Source organism: Strongylocentrotus purpuratus, unplaced genomic scaffold (genome assembly GCF_000002235.5).
Source record: "Strongylocentrotus purpuratus isolate Spur 01 unplaced genomic scaffold, Spur_5.0 spur5_scaffold_6, whole genome shotgun sequence".
Lineage (NCBI taxonomy): Eukaryota > Metazoa > Echinodermata > Echinoidea > Camarodonta > Strongylocentrotidae > Strongylocentrotus > Strongylocentrotus purpuratus.
In genome coordinates this window covers 24,190,664-24,214,366 of record NW_022145612.1, presented here as the reverse complement: position 1 = coordinate 24,214,366, position 23,703 = coordinate 24,190,664, and the positions used below count along the sequence as shown (strand labels likewise).

The following is a 23,703-nucleotide window of genomic DNA, read 5'->3' as shown; positions in this document are numbered from 1 at the left end:
AAACTAATGCACCATTCCCCGACCAGCGAGGGGTAGCGGCACTAAGGTCGGGTGACTTTAAACCATTGAAAGCTACACATTCCTCAGAACCGTTTAAACCATTTACATATGAAACGAAAGGGAGGAGAATCTTTCAAAATGACCCACAAAAGGGAATGGAAAACAACTTAAAACCCCAAGAAATATCACCTGATATGAGTGACCACAATACCGATGGGATTCTTACGGAACTACAGCTCCAATCAGCGATGGCATCGACACAACCAATTTCCCATGTCGAGAAAGGTAATTTCGATGTGGAGGCAAAACGCAATGCACGAACGAAGATCAAGCAAACTAATTTACAAAAATCGATGGCATCTTCCTCATTAAGATCCTCGGAGAAACAAATGACTTCAACACGAATGGAAATCGATAGCGACACGGTGAGATCAAAACCAAAACAATCAGGATCAGATTCAATCCATAAGCATCATCAACTCGTGGAATCAAGTACACAAACCGATATCAACCATGCCGAACTTGATGCTTCAATTGGCATTACCCATCCAGATCAAAATCATTTGCCAGGCGGCTTTCTACACGGGAGAGAAGGCGAAGGAGCTAGCAAAGCCCAGGACGCAGTTGACGGTGGTGAACTTCAGGGAGATAATGCAGAAAGTGATTCTGTGGGAACAAATGGAGGGAATGGTCAGAGGGATCTCCAAGAGGAGCTTGATAAGTTGAAAGAGGGGAATGAAGATCTAGAGAGGCAATTAAGGGAGACAATCGACTTCGAGGTGCAGGCGATGAAAGCTTACATCAAGCTCGTCAAACAACATCGACAACTTAAACGAAAATTACAAGGTAAGTGTATAAACCCCTTTCATGGTTTATTTTCCTGCTGTGAGTTTTTTTTAGGGTGACGAGATATTTCATGTCCTCGATTTTATTTGTTTCCTCACCTTGATACACTTTTTGCTTGGATAAGTTCTAATCGAGTATTATCTTCATGATAATGTTGCAGTCCACTTACTTCATAAACATGTTTATGTCTATCACCAGGGCTACCAACATACATATTCTAGCATTAACCTATACGATATAGGATTTTGAAATTTGTCTTCGTACCGTGGAAGTAACAATTACAACTTATGGTCAAATGTAAAAATGGTTTCTTCGTCAAGGATATAAAACAAATACTATAGGGGTTGGGTTCTAAACTAATGGAACGCACTGCCCTTTTGTATGTAGCCTTTCCGTCATATCCGTAGGACCAAGAATGTCACACTGCTCAGTGAAAACTCTTTAGGAGGACAAATGAGGCTAGGAAAATTTCAAACCTGCAGTATATTGAAGGTATTGGGTGATATTTCCTGAACAATAAGTTACTAGCTTTGATAAATGAGCGGGAAGTGCTATTTCCACTGAGGTCCTATAGATATAACACTCTTTGATTCATTCATTTCTATAATTATTTCATTAACATTGGATGTAAATTGGTAATGGTTTTGGTATTTATTTTCCATATCACAATTAAAAAAAAACAATACAAAGAAATTGCATGTACATAGTGAAACCAATAGTATAGTGAATGGCTGGATAACCCATTCAGCTTTGTTAGTATAACAAAACTGTTCTTCCATGGGGTCCAGGAATTAAGATATTAACAATTATTATACAACATACAATACAACATAAAATAATATATATTGAATACATATAAAAACCTAAAACATATTAGAGTAGCTTAAACACCCCCCCCCCCCCATCCCAAGTATATTCCATTACAGATCAGAGCAAAACTGATTTCTTAAATTTAGATTTTGTAAAAACTTTTTAAGCTGTTGGTTAGTTTAATAGTTAACGGTAGGTCATTGTACTCAAATAAAGGGTAGTTCGTCCATGTTAAGGATTTAGAGGGGACAAACTCATAAATTCGAAATAAAATGACCCACATAGAGTACACAGTTTAACCCGAATGTATTGGAGGCAACCCTCAAAATCGACGTCCCTCATACATTCATGAATATTATTACATTGCCTTGCTGTTAGAGAGAAAACAAATTATTAAAAAAAAAACATTACACCAAATTGATTCTATCGTGAAAGCAAGCAATTTATTAGACACTTAATCCAAGTCTTGTTTTATGCGTGGGAATGGAAAATGAAAAAATACTAATGACAGAAATACATCAACCAAGTCATTAACAAAAAAAACACCAAAAAGATAAATACGGGCAATCACAGTAAATATCATGCTTGAATAATATCCACCCATTAAATTATTCTACCATAAATTTATGATATTGTTCAAATACTATTATTTCCTTCAATTTCTGCATGATGACTTGCATTCTATCCCATTTGAGCTTATTTCAAAGGAGTTCTTAAAGGGTGTAAACCGGTGTTTAATACGTCTCGCATGTAGATTAGACACTCGAATGGATTAGAATTCTGGGACTGCTTCGAATGTTATTGACAAGGGATTGTAACTTTTACACAATACCTATTTTTCTGGCCTTTTTATATACGTATCCAGGGGGTATTATGATTAACAGATCTATCTGTTTACAATGATGCTATACTGGTTTCACTCATACGACCACTGCAGGTGTATGATAAAAATAACCATACAAAGGAGATTGCGTGATTTAGCACTATTGGTTACATAACGTATACATAATATTGGAATGTAGATTGTCTGATCTATTATGATTTTTGTATAACCCACTAACTATTTTAGGGGCGAACTGGGAACGAAAGAGGGAAATTCACACTGCATGTCTCTAACTTGTCACGTTTGAACAAAAAAATCCTTAACAATCTTTGTTATAAGCTCTTTGATTGTCATCGTGATAACCATTCAGAATATTAGATGAGAGATCATAGTGAGCGAAATAAATAATGATACTCATGGTCATGGAACATACTGTATGCATTTTTATTTTCAGTTTCATCATACTTAATATAATGTAGATCAAAGACGTTTGGTGCATGCAATATGTATCATCATGTTGTATTATACAAGACCTTATATTCATAGTGTTAGGTTGTTGTACTTGACTACTAAGAAAGCACTGTATGCTTGTAAGTAAGCAAACAGGGGATCAACAGCTTCAAGTCCTCTCCGAGGAACTTGGTAATGAGGATTAATACCTTAACAAAGGGCACTAGCGCATCGATTTGGTTTCAAACCGGGACCTATCTTACCAGACCACTGCTCTACCACTAAACCATCGTATACCTTCTCCTATTAATAGTGACATATGATCAGGATGTAAACAAAACAAAATGTGTGCAATTAAATGATTTCTACATTCGAATAGGATTGTTCATTTCATCATCATCATCATCATGAGATTACAAATTTTTTTTTTTTTTATTAGGATGTTAACTTTCTCACTGAATCCATTCTAACCCGATGGTCCAAATCATTCCTTTAAAAGTATATCGAGGCATTTGGTTGAAGAAGAAAAAACATACACTCTAACAGACTGTTTTGCCAAAATCAACATTTACAGTAGATCCATGTCCATGCACGGATTTGGTCTAAAAAAATTACCAATAATTGGTCATTTTGATCAGGATTTTAGTGGGAAACATACCAATGTCACTGACAGAAACAGGTAGCCCAACCACGACAATTATAACTTAATTCGACATCGAATATAATGCAGGTTGATCACTTTTGATGCCAGGTCACAGTTTTGACTAACCCTCATATAAAATGTCAAGATTCATGCCATGTCCATTTAGCTTCATAATGACAACGATGGAGACATTTCCAAACTGACGTGACCTTATCCAATTTTAAATAGGCGTTCAGATTAATATGTCTGTTATGATATATCAGTCATTCAGTCTAGATTAAAAACCAGTCAAAACCAGTCAGCCTTTCGTGCCATTCATGAAAAGAGGAAAAACAAGAAAACTCCTCTTTTGTCCTGCTATTAGGTTTGTATATTGATAATACAGTAGTTCCCACAATGTCGAATAAATATTTCAACTGTGATTATGTTAAATAAAAAAATAATGGAAGCTCTAATCATAATTTCACTGATTTATTTAGAAAAAGTTAATATCGCGACCCTAGATTTTCTTCAAAAGAGATTAAGGCCCCTCTAAAGTGTTGGAAGCCCCAAACATTTGATGGGAAATGTTAATTTCTTCAAGGATTTTCAAAACAAATTTGTTTGAAGTCAAATATCGATGAAAGAATACAAAATTTAGGTTTTCTGTTTCATGCTTTGATGATATCACTATTGACTGCTTTGATGGGTAAAATAAACTTATTTCCGCCCCATTTCGAGGGGGTGGGATGCTTAATGGAAGCACTTCTTCTTTCATGATAAGTATTGTCTATGAATGAAGACAATAATAATACTGCATGTGTCAGACGACGGTTACATGTTAATATGCGTCATGCATGGTGCCGATTCTAAATGTATTGCGAATCATCTCTTTGTCGACAAAAACTTAACAAAACTTGAAATAATAGTCTGACGCCTCGTTACACACGGCTTCATTTAAGATCCCAATTACATTATATGGCGTCAGTTCAGCTTACAATGCTGTTATCTCAACCCATCCAATACAACATACAACCCTTTCCCTAGTTATGTGGCGCGGCTAGAATAATAATTGTGTAATACACTTTGGTAATGTGTCAGAGTTCTTAAATTTTCAGCTTAAAATGGCGTCTTATGTATTGTTCGCAACTCCCTGCTGGTTGTATCTGCATTATGACGTGTCTCATCTGCGTGTGTTTTGGTGACTGTGTGTAATTGGGGTATTACAGAGGTGTATCAATCAGATATGATTATTTACGTCTGGAGACCGACCTTTTAACGTCACCATCCGAAAGACGTGACTCAGTTTCGAACCAGTGTCGTCTGAGCCAGTTCGTAGGCAAAGACAGAGAGCTGACTAAATCAACGTGCCGCTAGACCAACTCCCATCTTCCTACTTCGGTCATCCGTACAATGTTTTATACCTATTACACTGTATATGCAAAAGTGAATGGGAAGGAGAGAATAATGGTTACGGAGCTTAAATCAAAGTTTTCCATTTATACTGCCCTCCCTTTTTAGCAATTATTTGTAAAGGTTGAAAAATGTCTCCGCTGGGAATATTATACAAGTACCTATAATAGACCCTAACACTAATAGTACTACTACTACTAAAAATAATAAGGTTTTTTATAAGTTATTTATGATTCAGCATACTAGATCAAAAGTTTGATTACCCCTTTTACTGAAATAAATTATTGATCCTGCATGCGTATCCATGTGAATTCATAATCATGACGTCATTCCAAAATGATAAGGCAAAATAACAACATATTAATCACTAAATAAAAGATGATACATACAGAAAGAAACAGTGGCATAATTTCAGGAAATGTTTATGAATGCATGCATATAAAAAGAAGTAAAAAAAAACACTTAAAATCTATACAATCTGTTAATGCTTGTTCTCTTTTGTAAAACTTTATATACAATTTCTCATATTTCCGCATGATCTTCACACGTATAGCCAGGGGCGTACGCAGGATTTTTTTCAAGGGGGGGGGGGGGGGGGGGTAACCACCCATTTTTTATATTTTTTTTTGGTCTCGAAATTTGAAAATTTGACATTTTCTTCGTTGGGGGGGGGGGGTAAGGTCACCTTTTTTAGGTTAGCCGTGGGCATTTTTTTTTTTTTTTTAAATAATAATTAAAAAAAAAAATCCAAAGGGGGGGGTTTTAGGTTTTTTTTAGGGGGGTTTACACCCATAAAAATACCAAAGGGGGGGGGGGGTTTGAACCCCAACCCCCCCCCCCCCCCCCCCTGCGTATAGCTATGTTCCCATCATAAGTTCTCATTCTTTGTGTTCTGGTAGGCATTATAATACAGAGAAAACAGGATGGGGAAAAGAATACGTAAAGCCCACCAGCCAGTAGCTGAGAAGCACACTGTAACCGAGAAAAAATTATACTTACATGTAAGCCTTCTCTAAGATCTCTTTTCAAGGATTTTAAGAGCTATTGTCCTCGAAACTTTACTCAGTATTTAGAAACACTTTGTTGGCTATTTCCCGTTTCGCACCTGTATTTGAAGGAAAGTACCGAAGTCGTGAATATTTAATCTTTTTCATTTTGAAAATTATTAGGGACTTTTAGATTGAGTGGACGAGAACGGCGTGAACGTCCACTCATCATGCGTGTCCATGTCAAGCCGTTTTATCATTTATTCCTATTTCTTGATATCAATATATGATTTTCTGTTGTAAAGCAATGGTAATTCTTGATATCAAGAAATAGGAATACATGTTAAAACGGCTTGCCATAGACACGCATGATCAGTGGACGTTCACGCCGTTCTCGTCCACTCAATCTAAAAGTCCCTATTAAGAATTTTATAGAGCAAGATGTTTCCTGTTACCCCTTATATTGCATATGGCACACACAGTGAAGATGTGGGGTTATCATAGAATCTCACCAAAAAAATGAGGTTTTCACACTCGTTCGCTTCATCAATAATATGGAAAGGAATAAAGGTTTTTATACAAAATATAAGACTTGCCATTTTAATATTCATATTTCAAAAGCTATGCGTTTGAAAGTAATGACAAGTTATTCTCAGATGTCCGAACTCCGGAGCACCAGACGTTTTTGATTTAAGGATTGTATGTAACGGTATTTGCGAAATCATTTGAACAGTTCAGACAGCTGTAATAATACAATAATGTAGGGGAGGAGCGTCGTTGAGCATGGATTATCGTCTTAAACAGTGATTATAGCATACCGGCAAACAAACCGCCTGTACAATAATTTAAGTTCTGCAGTCACCAACCTTAAGTCGTCAAAAACGTTCAGAAAGGTTTTAAGGGTTCTTTTTCTTCTTCAAAGCTTTTATGCAGGAAGTAAAATTTCATGCAGTTTACCAATTTTTGATTGTTTGTTTGTTGATTTTATTTCCGCATTTTTCAACATAATAGAAATTACTATACAAACTAGGTATACATAATAATTATTAACAAAAGTTGAAGTACATATAAAGTCATATCATAATGCAAATCAATTAAATAATTATACCTTAACAAAAAATGATTTTAAGATTTTAAAAAATTGCAGGAGACCGTCATATCTTCAGCTAGAGCTTGAGCGTGGCCACAGGAAAGGAACCTATATGGGCGACCAAACCTATATCATACTAAACAATCAGTAATACTCATAACAGCCACATAATGAAGAGGGGGGGGCAGGAATAACATGAAGTGCGTTAAGTGTAAATGTGTGTTTATTTAATGTATGTCTTTTGTGAGACGTTTTATTTATGTTCTTATTTATGTATGTGCTTTAAATTTTGTAAGTGTGTGTGCGAGTGCTTGTGTTTGGAGCGCTTATGAAAGTATTACTTTCTTATATGCTGATAATAATTTACACTTCTTCATATGGCAACCTTAAAAGAATACACCAACATGATGATTTAACAGTAATTGGGTAACTATTCCATAGGTCAGGGCCATGATGTCGGATAGATGTATATGCGCAATTAGCAAATCTTGGTTCATAAAATGATTTCGTTGCTTTCTATGGGATTATAATATTACAGATGAACATTTGAGATCTTTGTGTATCTTTCATTTGAAATTGAATAAATAAAAGGTATAGTAATACGATTCTACACCGTAACCAGGACCAGATTATTACAATTTTGATAACCATTCGTTCCATACTGGTGGTTCAGATTAGTGGGATGAACTAGTTCTTCCAATTTCTATTTTCAACTGCTCCCATCGCACACTGTAAAAAAATAATAGTCGAAATAACTCAATAAAATTGAGGAAAAGAATTGCCTTATTTTTATTAAGTAAATATTACCTACGGCATCTTAAGTAGAATTTACTTATTTTGCTGAATAAATTTTTACTCAGTTAAATCGAGTTACATTAACGTAAATAATTTAAGTATTGTAATCATTTTAGATAATTAAAAAAAAGCTATGATAGGATTACATATTGCACGATTTGGTACCCATCTAATCTAACAAGTAACATCCACTAATCATTCACTACTTCTTTTTAAGATTAATCACTAACACTACTTCTATTTAAGATTTAACCGTATATATATATATATATCCACCACCATCACAAACTATTACATACGCTTCAATTCGACACATATTGAAAGGCTCCAAATTTTATATATACTTGATCGTAGCATCTTAAAAGGAAAATTGGTTGACAATTTCCTGAAATATCAAGTTTTGATTTGTTTTGAACTGGGTAACAATTAAAAATTGTTTTGTCTTTGCTTACCCATGTTAAATGAATTAGTAAATGTTTTAAAGTCCTTAAATTTTCATTCAACCACAAAAAAGAATTGTTTTATTTAAAAAAGAGTTTAATTTGGTCTTAATGAATATTCATAAATCATGTAAATATTTCTATTACGCACTGCATCGGTCCTTACTTTGAAAAGATAAGAATAATCAACATAAATTGTTTGAGTAAAACGTATAATTTCTGATTTTGAGTTAAAATTACTAAATTAATACAAGCTGAAATTACTTAATGTTCTTATGTATTTGATTTTACTTAAATATTCCTCGTATGTTCTACTAAATTGAAAGTTTGAGTTAGCAAGACTTAAATTTAGTGCGTAAGTGGCAAAACTAATGTTTTCAAGTAAATTCTACATGGAAAAAATACGTAAAAATTACCAATGAACAAATTCTTTTTTACAGTGCAGAAGAGCATCCTGACAAACATGTCCTTGAAGGCAGGCATATAATAACCAGTTATAAGAAGTAAAGGAAACAACTGGAATTAAACATTATTTACTCTGTCCCTGATCATTATTGCGCTATAATAAAACGTGCCTTCCCTGTAATTATTTTCGAGTACCGTGACTAATTCTCATTATCGCGTTTAATCTTCTACCCTTGAAAATAATAGGATTATTTCTCTTGTAGGTTACGCACAGTAACGCCAAAACCGTGCTAATAATTGCGAAATATCATCTCATGTGGGGTATGCATGTATTCAAATGATTTTGTCACTTACGCGGAGTTTTTAAAACTGTCTTACAATCACGGGGTTGTACTTTTGAAACTGCCCCATGTGCTTCATCACGGGCGTACTTTGAAGGAAAAAAAGACCTCCCATTTGATAACACTATACTTCCGATCTTTTATCTCTTCCCTCGTCCCCGTCGACAGAAGTTAATTCTAAGAATTCAAAGTTTGTTTTGTTTTATTTTTCCATTTCTTTTATTTGGGGGGGGGGGGGGGGGCCGACCGTTAAGTTTTTCGCCCTGTATCTGATACATAATGTCATCGTCAACTTCTCTGGTGGCGCCCCAGCAATAAATAAATATCTTCGAACGTTCAAAGCAAAAAGAGACCCAAGCAGCTTTTGCTTAGCACTGGAACAGCGCCACACACGACACAAGTAGTGTTGGGTTCATTGAACTATACAAATATTTTAGGTTCTTTTTAGGATTAGACAGTATCAGAGTTGGAGAAAAGGAATGATATGCGAAAAACAACCAATTGTGAGATTGCTTTTTTTTGTTATTTTTTTTCTAAAACCGCATAATGCTTCCTGTCGTTCTTAATATCATTATACATCGTATCAAAATGTGAGGTGAATCTAGGTTGAGCGTGATGTGTACGTGGTGTCTAGCAAGCTTTTCTCCCATTGATTGCAGCCCAGGATAATCAATAGTTGGGTAAAGCCGTACATAATAGCTCTATTCAAAATCTAAGAACCCTCTTTGTTATACATGGTCATGGTTGATTAACAAGCTAGAAATCGGTCGTGTAAATTAAAATGTAGTGACTGATAGCGATACTGATCCACAAAGTGATCTAATTCTTTAAAGAGGAAGATGCATGCAAGCAGCTTTGGAGGCTATAATTTCTTGAATGAAAGAGAAGGAAAATGATGCATACGTGTCGAAAAGCTTTTTAAAAGTCAAGGACAATGAATAAAAAACTTCTAAACAGCTCATGTCGGTGGCTGTGTGACTATAAGACTATAAGTAACCTTGAATTGCCAGACTGGATCTAATTATCGTGAATCAGTGTTGTTCCAGATCTTATGGAACAAAATCGCATGATGGCATGAGAATTTCGACTCTTTCAAGGGGGAAGCGGAGGGTTGTTTAACTATTAAAAACAAGATAGAATGTTCAAGAATATCAATGTGTCTTGAGCTACCAGACAGCCTTTACGGCGAAAAGCTGTGCTTCAGTTACTTTTACGGGTGGATCTATCCATCTACTATCTATTAAAGAAAAGGATAAACAATGGATTAAAGTCTGCTGAGCATGGCTGCTCTTGTTGTGTAACTGGGCGAATAATTTCGCTTTCATCCACAGCACAGGATGTTCAGTTTAATGCCCTTGGTTAACGGTCGGTGATTGACTATTGACTACCGCAGGCCAGTTTTTGGATGCGGTGACGGAGCCCCAGTTATGCGCAATTACCGTGGCGTCTTTTTACACTCCACACTGTATTCGGTAGCCGATGGTGGTGAAAGCAGCAAATGGGATTCAGTACCACACCAAGGCTATGCTAAAGGGGATGAGCCTTGATTTCATGGGCTATTTTGACGGAAATTTCAAAGCAGGAAGCTTGTCCTTTTTGATACATTAATCAATTGAGGAATTAATCGGCATCATGTTGGACGATTTCCGGCTGAGTGTTCCAGATGTTTATTATTTTGAAGATTTTGTGGAAGCAGAGAAGACCGGTAAGTGTTGTAATGCGATTGTGTATTCTCTTGTGAATCTGACAGTCAATAGACCCCTACCATCAGATTTAACTGGGTGCTGATCTCCAATATTTGAAGTGCAGTGTGTTCGATACGTTATTCTGGGTAATATTTTCATACCTTGGAAGTAGGCATAACGTTTTACAAAACGTATTTGCCCCTTGCAGTCCCCTAAATAAGCTTCTTTTGAATTTTGCGAATTTCAATAGAATATAATTTAATTTTTAATAGAATATTATTACCAGTTTTATTTTTATCAACCCGAAATGAAATTTCACCGGAGGGAAGATCGACCTAGTCTAGTTTGTATTTTCATATTTAAGTTTACATATACTTGGGCTCGATCACTCTACAAGACAGTTTAAAACATTATTTTACATTTTGTTTCCCGTATAAACTCTTCAAGTTGTTTGAAAAAACACTAAATATTACCTTCCTCAACACAACTTCCTGTATAGCGTGAATGAATTATGCTAAATGCCAGTATGCGTACTCTAAGAAATCTTTCAAACTGTTAGTTTGTTGAAGAAGGAAAAAACATGACATTAATAAACTATTTACATTATTTGAGGGTATTCTGTTTGTTTGTGGAGGGGCAAGAATGGATCACTTTCTCAAAATGTGCGATTCACATCTCTACCATGTCTGCATTCATTTTGATGAATCGGTCCGCTTACATGGTTAATAATATAAAGGAAGGAACTTGTTTGTATAGGAATCGTGTTAGCGACTCTCTAGATCGTTGGGATTGTCCGCATCTGCGCTGAGATTTGTGGTGTTTTTATTTTCACATCGCCTCGCCCGCATCGTCATTTTGCCCGCGGTGCCGAGGTTAGCAAACGCATTTTCATCCGAACCCATGGATGGCGCGCATCTCTAAATGGAAAAAGGCGTCTCTCTCTCGTGGTCATTGTTTGAGTGGATTTATGCCAGTTTTATCTCTTGATTTGTGTCGTCACCGTGGAGTATATGAGCCTTTATGAAGACTCGGGTAATCTATAATCATCTGGAATTTGTAGAAATGATGACAAGAAAACGGGTGACGCCAGGTTTGCCGATACCCAGCTGCTCACGTACGTATAGTTTGATTGACATCACTTTAACGTTTGGTGAAATTAAATGAGACAGACAAGAAGTAACGGCTGTCGTAAATCAAGAATAGAATATTGCTTGTATATACACATTAGCCAGGCCAAATATGATAAAGAAAAGAGAAATGACTGTTAATGAAATTATGCTGTGGATAGGTGTTTTGGCGGGGAATCGTGAAACATTTTGTGATTTCGATTTTGGGGGTATTATGTGGGTCCCCAGTGTTACTATGGACGCCAGGCCATGCACCATATACAGCATTTATCCCCATCTGTCATCCAACGCTTATTGACCCCCTAACCTTTCGGTGGTTCTACTCGGAAGGAGGTCGAAATCGAGACGTTCTTCGCATCGACAACAAAAAGATCATGAATTCTGAGACATTATAAGGTTGCAATCAAATTATATACCACATTCAAAATGCATACCAAAATGTAGCCATGTTGATGTGTTGTAAGCGTGTATATGCTTTGACAAATTTCCCGCGGTTGTTGCTCTGACAAGTGGTATTTGTTTTTCGATACTTTGATTTTAATCGATTATTGTGCAGTTTATTCCACTATATTTTGTTCTAAGTTTAGTCTTCTGACTTTTTGATAAACACTCTGATGTTCTATTCTCTTATGTTGATAATATCTCGTGTGAAGAAGTTTTGTCTTTTCTTATTTGTTACTAGGTTATTGAAATAATACCCCGGTGTCTTAAACATTGATGTATTGACATATAAAGAGACATCATAAAAATCAATAGTTATGTTATATTGTTTTGTTCAGAAACACCATTGTAAGAAATATTATGGTATATACATCATTTTGTTCCCAACATCGCTAATAATTAGAAATTTGTGTGAAGCTCTTGCTTACAGTTATGTATAGTAAGCATGCTAAATTATTTGGAAGTTTACTTACTAAAACGCGCTTTTGGAGTACATGATGTCTTATGTCTATAATCGTGATAAGATGGAAAACAAACTTTTTAAGGAAAAACAGAAAGAAAAACACGAAGTGAGTCATCACAGGAAAATGTGTTTGGGAAAACTAAACGTTCCAAATTGGTTGCTCCAAAATTTATTGCATTTTGCAAATGTTCTTGATACTTGTTCACGCGACCATGTAATTGTAATGGAAAATTCATAATGAACAAGTTGTGCATTATACGAGGAAATTGTGTATAAAGCAATGAGAAAGAAATATTGATCTGATTGTTCAATAATTATTATACATCTGGATGGTTCAATTTTTATTTGAGCGTACAAGTCATAAATACAAACGACTTGATTACACAGGTGGGCTGAGTTAATTTAAATTGAACGCACATGAAATGACTGAGATTGACATGAATAAATTGATCTGTCGGCGTGAGAAACTGACGTAACTATGCAGATATATATTTACATGCAGCTCTGATATTGTGTCTGAAATATTTCTGAGACTAGTATTTTCTGTTTGGCATATGGCTTTATGAGTTAATTTCTAGATAAATAATAACTTGTATTTCTGTATACAAATTATTTAAACTACCAGTACTTTAGTGACATAAACTTGGCTTGCCCCTCTTCGTACTGTGTCTTTTATACGTGAAGCCATGTTGCATAATTATTGGTCTTTATAAATAACCTGTAATACGAGTATAACATTTTGACTAGTTTTTAAAAAAAAACACTGATTTATAACTAATAAATAGTGAAATCAGCATATTATAATCAAATCAAAACCTTAATGATTCGACTCTTACAATGATAAAAACACGCATTTGATAGAAAAAAACGGTACATTGCTTGGACCAAGACTTACTTAACTCTGTTGTGTACCCGCGGCGCAATATTAGTGTAACTATGTCATTAGGTCTAGAATAAATTACCTGTGTTTGCTATTTAATACAGCGCGTATCAAAAAAAGGTTTACCCAATTTTGGTAGCTTCTAATCACAAAGTTATAACCTGTGTGATCTTGAATCATATCTTATTGTAAAGAAGAATTAATACTCTGTCTAGGGATACCATTTTAAAAATTGTGCTGTCAAGGATGACCGCACAGCCGGATTTTCAAAAAGTATTGTCGAAATCCTCGCGCACCAAGTTTGGGCTGAATTTATGAATGTGGGTCAAAAGCCATCATCATTCCAAAACAATTGCTCTTTCATTTAAATTGACTATTAGGCAGTTGAAAAAAGGGTTAATTACGAGCAAAATTTATGATATTCTTTTCGCTATGGTGATTACAAACTTGACTTCATTTGCATCCCTTGATTCAGGTAACCTTCTCATCGAGTGATACAAAATGGATACAGTTTATCTGGGATGTTGTTTTTAAATGAAAGTCCGCAGTCAATTTATTTCATATTTATCATCATAACAAATTAATGTTCTTTCATGCCTTTTGGGTTTGGTAACCTTAGAGTTTTCGATCGCTATTCGAGGTAAAAACACATTATGCTCATTATGCGTGTGAAATGAAGCAGTGGACAAGTGAGCAGATGAACTAAAGTGAGACAATAAGTTAGTAGGCTGTCTAAAATAGTTAAAGGTTATCCTGTCGATTGAAGCAAGATTCTGTGAAAGCCATGCATCATTAAACAATGACGCACTGGAGCACGAGGCACAATAAATTTAACTTTTAAAAGGATTTAAGACCAAATAAGCACATGCATATGGCCTGACCCATATTTAAACAAGGCGATTTTGACAAGTTTGTTTAAAGACCCTGTTGCTCATTCACCCGTGGTAGATATATTATGAATAGGGTATCATTGGGTAGAAAAGATTCATATTGGTTAGCAGGCACGTAGCCACGGGGGGGGGGGGGGGGGGCACGTGCCCCCCAAAAAAATTTCAAAGATCGGTTGAATTTTTTCAGACCACTTTTTCGGACCTCGATCGATTACATTTATGTGCCCCCCCCCCCCCCAAACATCAAACTCTGGCTACATGCCTGTTGGTTAGGACTTTTCAATTAGGAGCTACCAAAATTGGGTAAACTTTTAATGATACGCCCTGTATTTAACACGATTGGAAGTACTGATTGGTCAAGCTATCCTAATTATCTTTTAATCAGAGTAAATGATTTAATAGGATTATATTTCATTTTAGTTTTGAAATTCAATTTCCTTCAATGACAGAGATGTAATTACCAAACTAACTACAGTGTGAGTCAAAAAAAAGTTTACACCTAGAAAATTGCAAATTATTTAAAAAATCATCTATGAACAGTAAATTATTATATATCTTATGAAAGAGTGTTTTATCCCAAATCATTTGATATCATTTTTGTGTGGTATCTGTTCACACCTGGATGAACAGGAGGCATTGTTTGCGAGAGTGCAAAAATAGTTGCAAAGTTGCTTATGTTATGTTGAAATAAAACAATTGGGATTTGGGAATTAAATCGTTTTTTGCAGATCCAAATAACATCCCTAACAAAATTAATCATGCCACACATATCAAATATGGAATATCAAATATCAACGAACATTTGTGTGCGTGTGTGACTTTGCTTCTGCAAAAAACATATGCAATGCATTTCATTTGATACATTTAATTCATTCTCTCAATCAGCTAATCCCAACATAATACATGATGTAGGCATCACTTTGGCGCAAGTCGATTTTTGCACTCTCGCAAACAATGCCCTCCTGTTCATCCAAGCGTGAACACATACCACACAAAAATGATACCAAATGATTTGGGATAAAACACTCTTTCATAAGATGCATAATAATTCACTGTTCATTGGTGATTTTTAAAATAATTGGCAATTTTCTAGGTGTAAACTTTCTTTGATTCACATGGTACAGAGAAACAGATTCTCTAGAACATTACCGTTGACAAATTTGATTTGAGAAATTAAAAAAAATTGCCTTCATTTTCGTAAAATCTGTTCTCACAATTCTCATAATGAGGTTGGAAATGCTGTTATAATTTTTTGGAAATAATTTTAAATTCTGAAATTATAATTATCCATTTTCAATTTTAGAAATCAAATAATATGTCGTGCGAGCTTTAATCAGAGGCGAATAGGTATGTGTTTCATTTTTGACGTCTCATGACCGAATACCATTTAAAAAAATAGTTTTCGAGCAAGGCAAGCAAGGAAATATATTGGAAATTAACATAAATGTTGCAAATTAACTATACTAATGCCCGAATATGAGGTGATAATTGCGAAAATACTTATGATATTAAAGTTCTTGAGCGGGCGGGGTGGGGGCGTTGCAGTCCCCATTATTTTGTCGACGCCTAGTAACAACTACATGTATTGCCTTTGATGACAGCACGTCACCAGGATGTGTATCATGGCGAGCTATTTTTCCTGCACAACAGGAAATGTAACATTAGCATTATTTTACACAATATCTCTTTGAACACAGCGTCTTATCTCAAGAGGTTGAAAGGAATATGGTTAAGAAGCAAAATGGTATATAGGATGATTTAAAGAAAACTACTCACTTGTCTAAATATAGGATATCCAGTGTGTTTGCATTTAGATTGTATTACCTTTGGAAAGTTTTATTTTGTAGATATTCCTTTTGAATATCATGTACTACCATACAAAGAACAACACGTGCACAAAGCTATTTTGAGAATACCTTTCAGGTGGCGGTTATTTGTTATTTCTAGAACGTGTACTCAAAGCAAAACGTGAGTAGCGGGTCTCACCCACGCTCCGGTCTCTATGACTTGATCGGTGAAAGAATCAAACTTGATGCATGATTTCTCTTTGAGTTAGCTCGATCGCGCCTGACATGACAACACCCACCTAATTCTACCCCGGAGACCTTTCGGCCATCTTCATCATGCTTGGGAGAACCGTGAATCTAATTTAGGATGCTATCATAGATCCCCCGCTATTCACCTGCTGGTCATCAACAAGCTTTTGTTTTTACTTTCGTGATTCTGTGTGTCGAGTTTCCGAGACTCCATCATGACGTTCATGACGAAATGGCGCCGGTTTTCGATGCCGCACTTGCACAGAGAAAAATTATCTCTCCCCAATATAGGTAAATACCAGTTGGTTACTTAATATGTGACTGATGACAAGGGTTCTTTACTATGGGCAAATAGTCAAAAATAGTATTGTGTGTATGGTATATATATATATATACTAGTAGCATCGGAGCATAGTCGGTATGATGGTGTATAATTATCACCACCAAAGAAGATACTTGCATATTAAGTTCATTTTAGGGTTCTGCCTCGTAAGGCCAATGGCCTATGCGTTTTCCCTCTTCATTTTCTTTCTACTGTAATGTTTTGTTAATATATACATTTGCTATTGTCCATCATTAATTATGTTTTTAATGGAATGTGGAAAATAAAAACTTGAACTTGAACGTGAACAACCTTTACACGTACTACTACTACTACTACTAATAATAATAATAGCTCGTTCTTATATAGCGCTTTTCAGGACCGGAGGCCCTCTCAAAGCGCTTTACAGATAAGTATATTATTACCCCGGTCATTGGATTCAGGCTTACCCGCACACAATGTATGCACATCCTCCACTCCCTGGGGAGCATTCCAGCCAGGCGTCATTTTTACAAGCGCACACTTGCTAATCTAACCACATTAGCTTTCGCATCCTACTAATCCAATTTCTTTTACTTGATCCATATTTCCACGCCCTCATTTTCATCCGCAATCTTAAACAAAAATCATTCATTTTCCGTAGTGCACAAAAACCTATCATGAGTTATACGAAGTTATAGGGCCATAAGCCTACACTATTCATTTATAACACATGCATTATCACGACGATAAAAGAGGAAGTGTGAAAAATATGAAATCCATTGAAACAAAAACCAACCGTTTTTCAAGGATATGTCTACAATATTTGTATTTTTCTTAATGTTAGGTTGACCGCGAAGTATATGTAAACTTTAGGTGTTGACTCTCTGCTACTCGTGCGTGTACTCGTTGTGTGATCAGTGTAATGAATTATTGTAAGGTAAATGCATGGATGGAAGAAACCTAGCTGGCTGCTTTTGATCTTATTTGGAATTACTGAATCCTTTAAACGCTGGTGGTTTTCTATATGCTCTCATAATAATGATTTTGAACTGGTAATGGGTAGTGTGGACTTGCATTGCATTTTGCGAGAAAATGGACTAATGATATTCCCACGCACTTAATGGGCTTTTTCAGCCAGCAAATATATATTACGCAAACAAGCGAACTCACATAGAAATCAAATAATGATTCTTATTTACTCACGGAGACCGTTTATTATGCACATGAGTCGGGACTACTTAATATTATGTCCTTGTCTATATTTGCTCATTAGTGAGCTATTGATTTATTACCGATTCGGTATAGAAAGTCAATATTATTTCGGAATTAGTCTGGCATAAATATTGAACATTTAGTTTAGGTTTCGTTTTATTCCGTGAGAATGTATTTTCCACAGCCCCTCCCCTCCCCCCCCCCCCAGTCGTGGGGTCCATGACACGTGGGATGTCTAAATGAAACACTATCTGTTCTGGATATGCCTCGATATAGCAGTTATCACGAAGGCGCCATTTTGTTTCAGTAAGAAATATTACCTCCGCCATACGTTGATGCTTCACTCTTGACTCATGGAATAGTTATGGGAGAGTTTCATTTTGTTTCTTTTATAATAATATCGCACAAAGTTAAAGAAAATAAAAACAATTTTGGGCTCGAATTTAAAGAAAGGGCATTACTTATACCTTCATCATTCTTCACCTCGTCCCACGCATGGCATGTACTGCCCCTGCACACTCAATATTCAGTGTGTGTGTGTGTGAGAGCGTAAGATCGAATTGGGGATCAGAAACAATTGGAACAGAAGGTTATTGTGCTTGTTTACTTGCTTGTAACCATCAACCAAGCTAATGTGAAATTGATCAAGAAAGAAAACAAGGCAGATTGAAGCTTGAAACGTATGATTTTTAAGACAGTGTATACTTATGTTATATGATTAGCATTTTCGAAGTTGATTTGAAAGACTGGGCCTTTCGAAAATTTCAGGTGCCGATAAATTATGAAGCTCCTTTTTGAGAATCGTTTTAATTGATTTTGTCAAGGAATCGGGTAATAATTATCCATAAAAGTTATATTCTCTTTGTCATTAATGTGGGCGTGTAAAATAAAATCTGACATTAGATTTTTTTAAAATCATAATGGTACATGGAAATGAAGAAAAAAAGTATATTCTTCGCTGGAAGAATGTTCCCTTTTCGCATAGATTTATATCACAATGTATAGATATTCACAAGACTTCGTAATACGACAGGTGGTAGAGAGTGGCATTCAAACGTAAATTGGCTTTCAACTGTCTTACAAGCTCGCTCACCTATCTGATAGTTGCCTGAATGTGGCAATATTAATATCTTCCAGAAATCAGAGATAAAGAGGGTGAGTGAGTGAGAGAGAGATAATATATAAATAGAGAGAGAGAGAGAGAGAGAGAAAGAACAAACATAGTCAATGCACCCCGGGGTGCAACAGACAAGAAATAAGATGATCGTATACATGTATGTAGTGTTGTGTGAAATACTGTGTAGGCCTTTATGTTCTCTTTTTACAATATGAATTAAACATGCTCTCAAAGACTGAGTTATTATTAGAATGCAGGGCAATGATGTTATCCCATGAATGTAAAATGGCGACGAAATCAATCCATACACTCTTGCTATTTTCTCTGTGGTGAGTCGTTCGGAGAAGGAAATTCAACACCAGAGTACAGTTTTAGACTGGCACCTCTTTTTCTTTCTTGAGCTGAGCAGAATTCTAAAAAGGTGTTAAACAAACAATACGACTATTCTTTTTTGTAATAGCCGTTTATTCACGAACCGGAAAAAGCTTCAGTATTTTTTTTCCTCTCGAGTTATTTTGACCTTGTGCTGTCTTGTATGTGGCAATTGTCACAATATGTGTTTATTATCTTTGTCAAATATAGTGTTACTGAAATAGTTGCTATGCAGCAGGGAATGTGACCATGTTTACTTAAATTTATTTACGTACAATATTTGAACATTCAAGAACAGAGACCGAAATAGTGCCCTTGGATACGCCCATTCGTCGTGCGTGTGTGTATGTGTGTGTCTGTCCGTCTCTTCTTTTTATTAGTCATAATATATATATATATATATATATATATATATATATATATATATATATATACACGCAAAACACACACACACACACACCCTCACACACACCCACGTATATATTATATATATATATATATATATAGATAATAATTATATTACTTTGACTGAGGATTATCCAAATTGAATAATTTGTTCTATATATACATGTTTATATTGTGTACGTGTGTGTGTGTTTGCGTCGCATCTTGACATATTAATTGACCAAAAGACTCTACATAATATCAAATGTAGAGTCTTATATAATTATCTTATGTATATATATATATATATATATATATATATATAAATATATATACATTGTACATAGATATATAATGCAGAAGAGAAGAATTATGCTTTAAATCCAACAGTTTTTATTTAATTGAAGATTCAAAACAATTATTTTATTATGTATTATGATCTTTCTATTTATGTATGTTATTTTCTAGAAATAACTTGCCCTCATGTTGTGAGATATCACCACTTTAGTAATCACACGATCTATAGATAAATGGCAAAACTATGAAGAAAATACGGTAGCATGATTTGAAATAACTTCTTTAACCTATGGTGATATAATGATACAAAATAGAGACTGAAAATTAAGAATTCAAAATATGGTTTCGTATCGGAGTGACTGAAAGAACTCGATGGTAGGTGAGAAGCACTTGTTTGAAATGTCGCACCACTTATGCCGGATCTAAAAATGTACCAGAGTGTTAAATTTCCGTCCCTAGACAATTCACCGCGGAGGAAAATATACGGAGTGAATATCAACTACATGTAGCATATCACAATCGACTTGCGACACGAAAAATGCATTCGTTTATTTTCCTTCCTGGTGTAGAAATTATGATAATTATGTCGTGTTAACAGACAAACATCTACATATTAATTAAAGTTTTGATATCTTGTTTGTGTGCATGCATGTATTAGGAGGAAGTTTGGATAAAAGAAAATCAGGGAAGTTTAATTGTATGGTGAGTGGATTGTTTGCAACAACTAATTTTAAGGCAATTTTCTGAAAATCACATATAATACACATGAACAATGTTGTTTTTACATATTTGTTTTTTGTTTAAATTAAATTTCTGGTCTGCACCACTTCCGCCATCACCTTTTACGCACCACACAATCATGTTTTTCTACATCACATTATACAGGCAAAAGCATTGCTTTTTATATCAAAGGTTATTGCGTTATGACAAGTGTGTTACACCATTCGTAGAAGGTCCATGTTTACATATAGGATATTGTTCTGTTCTAAATTGTTGATACAAACAAATTTGTTCTGTTTTTTTTTTCTTCAAAGTGTGGAAAGCCAATATTTATTTTTGGAAAATACTTACATTTATTCCGAGAAAGTTAACAAACTTTAGCTCGAAATTTGCAAACTTAGTAAGAGATGATCTCCAATTATAGTTATTTTCAATTTAAAAAAAAAATGGAAAATCGAAAAGAGAGGAAGAAAGAAAGAGAAAGAAAGAGAGAGAATGAGAGAGAGAGATGATTCTATAAATGCCTCCGAAAAGAAGAAATACTGCCGGAAGGGGTAATACAGTAGTTTTATCTTGAAAAGAAGATCACCCACCACAAAAAGATTCGGGGGGTCACGTTGTATTGTCAGTTTGAAAGACATTGTGCGGTATAACCACCATTGAATATTTCAATTGTAATAGTATACTCCTGTGTTATTAGATGTTATGATTTTGTAACCGTACTATCTAAGTGTGAATTCACCTGCGTGCGTTGATGCCTACATGAAGGTAGTGAAGTGCACCCAAAGATAAGAGATTCAGGATAAAGGGCATGGCTTCATGCCAAAGGGAGATACCAGACAAAATAAGACATCGAACATCTTAGAATAATAGCATTCCAGTTTTGGGTATATAATCTACTTGATATACTTTTTGTTTGCTTTACAGAAAGATCAGAAAGTACGAAGTCAAAGACGATGATGCCAGAAGGACCTAAAAGCAATGGAAGAATTCAGTCCAATGGTGGTGCTCATGATGTCGACATGATCGGGGTATGTGCGCCAAAGTGCTACATGTCTTCTCCAGATCTACATCGTCATCAGCTGTCATCATCGGAAAGATCCAATGATATGAGAAGAATGCTCAACGAAAAGAACGACGAGGCCATCATTGTATTGCGTGGTAACCCTGAACATAATATAGCCGTCGAATCGGATGAAGAGTCGGTCTACGAGCAGTTAGATATTGTTGGAGATTCACACAATCTCCGGTATCCATGGCAACAGGATGTGACAACGCAATGTGGTCGCAACACCAGCAGGAATGTCGGCAGCCAGACGGAATTAACAGAGATGTGCGAAAAGTGTTACACCGAGAGGGCACCGAAAGCAGAGAAATCGTCTTCGATTTTACCGCGGGCGTTCCGCAAGAAGCTTTCCAAAACTCAAAGCTCTGAGCAGTTCAGAGGCTTCGGGCATGAACGTGCCTTACCTCCATCGCGGCATGGAAGCATCAGTGTCCTGCCCACTGGAAGACCACTTGTTGATATCAAAAGACTACATGACTACCCGGATCCTATCATGGCATCAATGCCGAACATTAATACCGCTGATTCACGAACACCGTCACAAGGATCACGGACCTCGCCCTTCCCTTCTCCGTTCCCCTCACCAGACGTGTCGGTAAGAAACACCCACCATAATTCATATTTTATTGATATAAAAACATCCTGATATTTCATTGATTCTGATTTTAGAGCTAACGATTACTCTTAAATGTTGGCAAGGACTCATCAGATCAATTCGAAGTCCATTTCATTTCCCTGGAACATGTAGTAATATGTGTAGACTTGCCCAAAATAAGTTAGGATTAATGCACAGAGATGAATCAAGAATGAACATTATAGTGTGTCCCCGATATTAAGAACGGGGAAAGGAGGGGCAATATATATTTTTGCAAACTTTACTTTGAATTCCAAACTCACTTTTTATGTGTTAAATAGGCATATGCATGTAGTAATGAAAATTTACCCGTGTACATTGCATCAAAAAATAGCAGTTAAATATTAAGGTGTTTACAGATATCATGATCAGTTTTATGTATCATGAATCTCTCTTTCTCTCTCTCTCTCTCTCTCTCTCTCTCTCACTCTCTTTTCATAAGCATGACAAGTAATAATGTTTTGATTATTTGCCTATAAATTATATAATAATTACATCATGGAAAGCAGTGTTTATACTCATTATGGTTTTACTTTAAAATGACACTCCTCTCCATTTAGTGCGTATAGAGTGAATCGTTGTAAGCTCCAAATCTAAGTTTCCCCAACCTTGCAACTACACGAATTTCCCCCATACATACTAGTACGCTGAACTATTGTATGGATAAACATAATAGAATCGAGACGACACTCATGGCTGTTATGTTTCGGATAATTATCCAGATCTTCCTTAATGGTCGAGTCTTCGTGTGTGACGGTTTTCAGATTAAAGTCATTCACATGTCTAAGTCAATTTTCAGATTAAGGGCATTGATATTATGTACCAATTTTCAGATTAAGGTTATCCTTACTCGGAGATTTATTCCGTTGTTGTTCATTCACGTTTGCAGAAGAGACCGATGGTAAAAGACGCTGCTGGCATCATACATCCTACGTTCGTTGTCAGCTATCATCCCGATGATTCAGACTCATTATCTGGGGTCAATGCAGGAAGTCATGATGGTATGATATTAGTCTAAATGTCGTCATGAAAAGTATGAGTCATGGAATACATA

At 35.6% G+C, this 23,703-nt stretch overlaps 1 protein-coding gene across 1 annotated transcript in view; it reads left to right on the top strand.

Annotated features, from left to right (window-relative positions):
* Window positions 1-9,837: 9,837 nt before the first annotated feature.
* LOC115917955 (pleckstrin homology domain-containing family G member 5-like) overlaps window positions 9,838-23,703 on the top strand; it is a 29,960-nt gene continuing 16,094 nt past the window's right edge. The window contains exons 1-3 of the mRNA XM_031000398.1: window positions 9,838-10,726; window positions 21,877-22,610; window positions 23,539-23,650. Of these exons, the coding sequence (XP_030856258.1) occupies window positions 10,654-10,726; window positions 21,877-22,610; window positions 23,539-23,650 (919 nt within the window). The 5' untranslated portion in view covers window positions 9,838-10,653. The remainder of the gene's footprint in view (window positions 10,727-21,876; window positions 22,611-23,538; window positions 23,651-23,703) is intronic.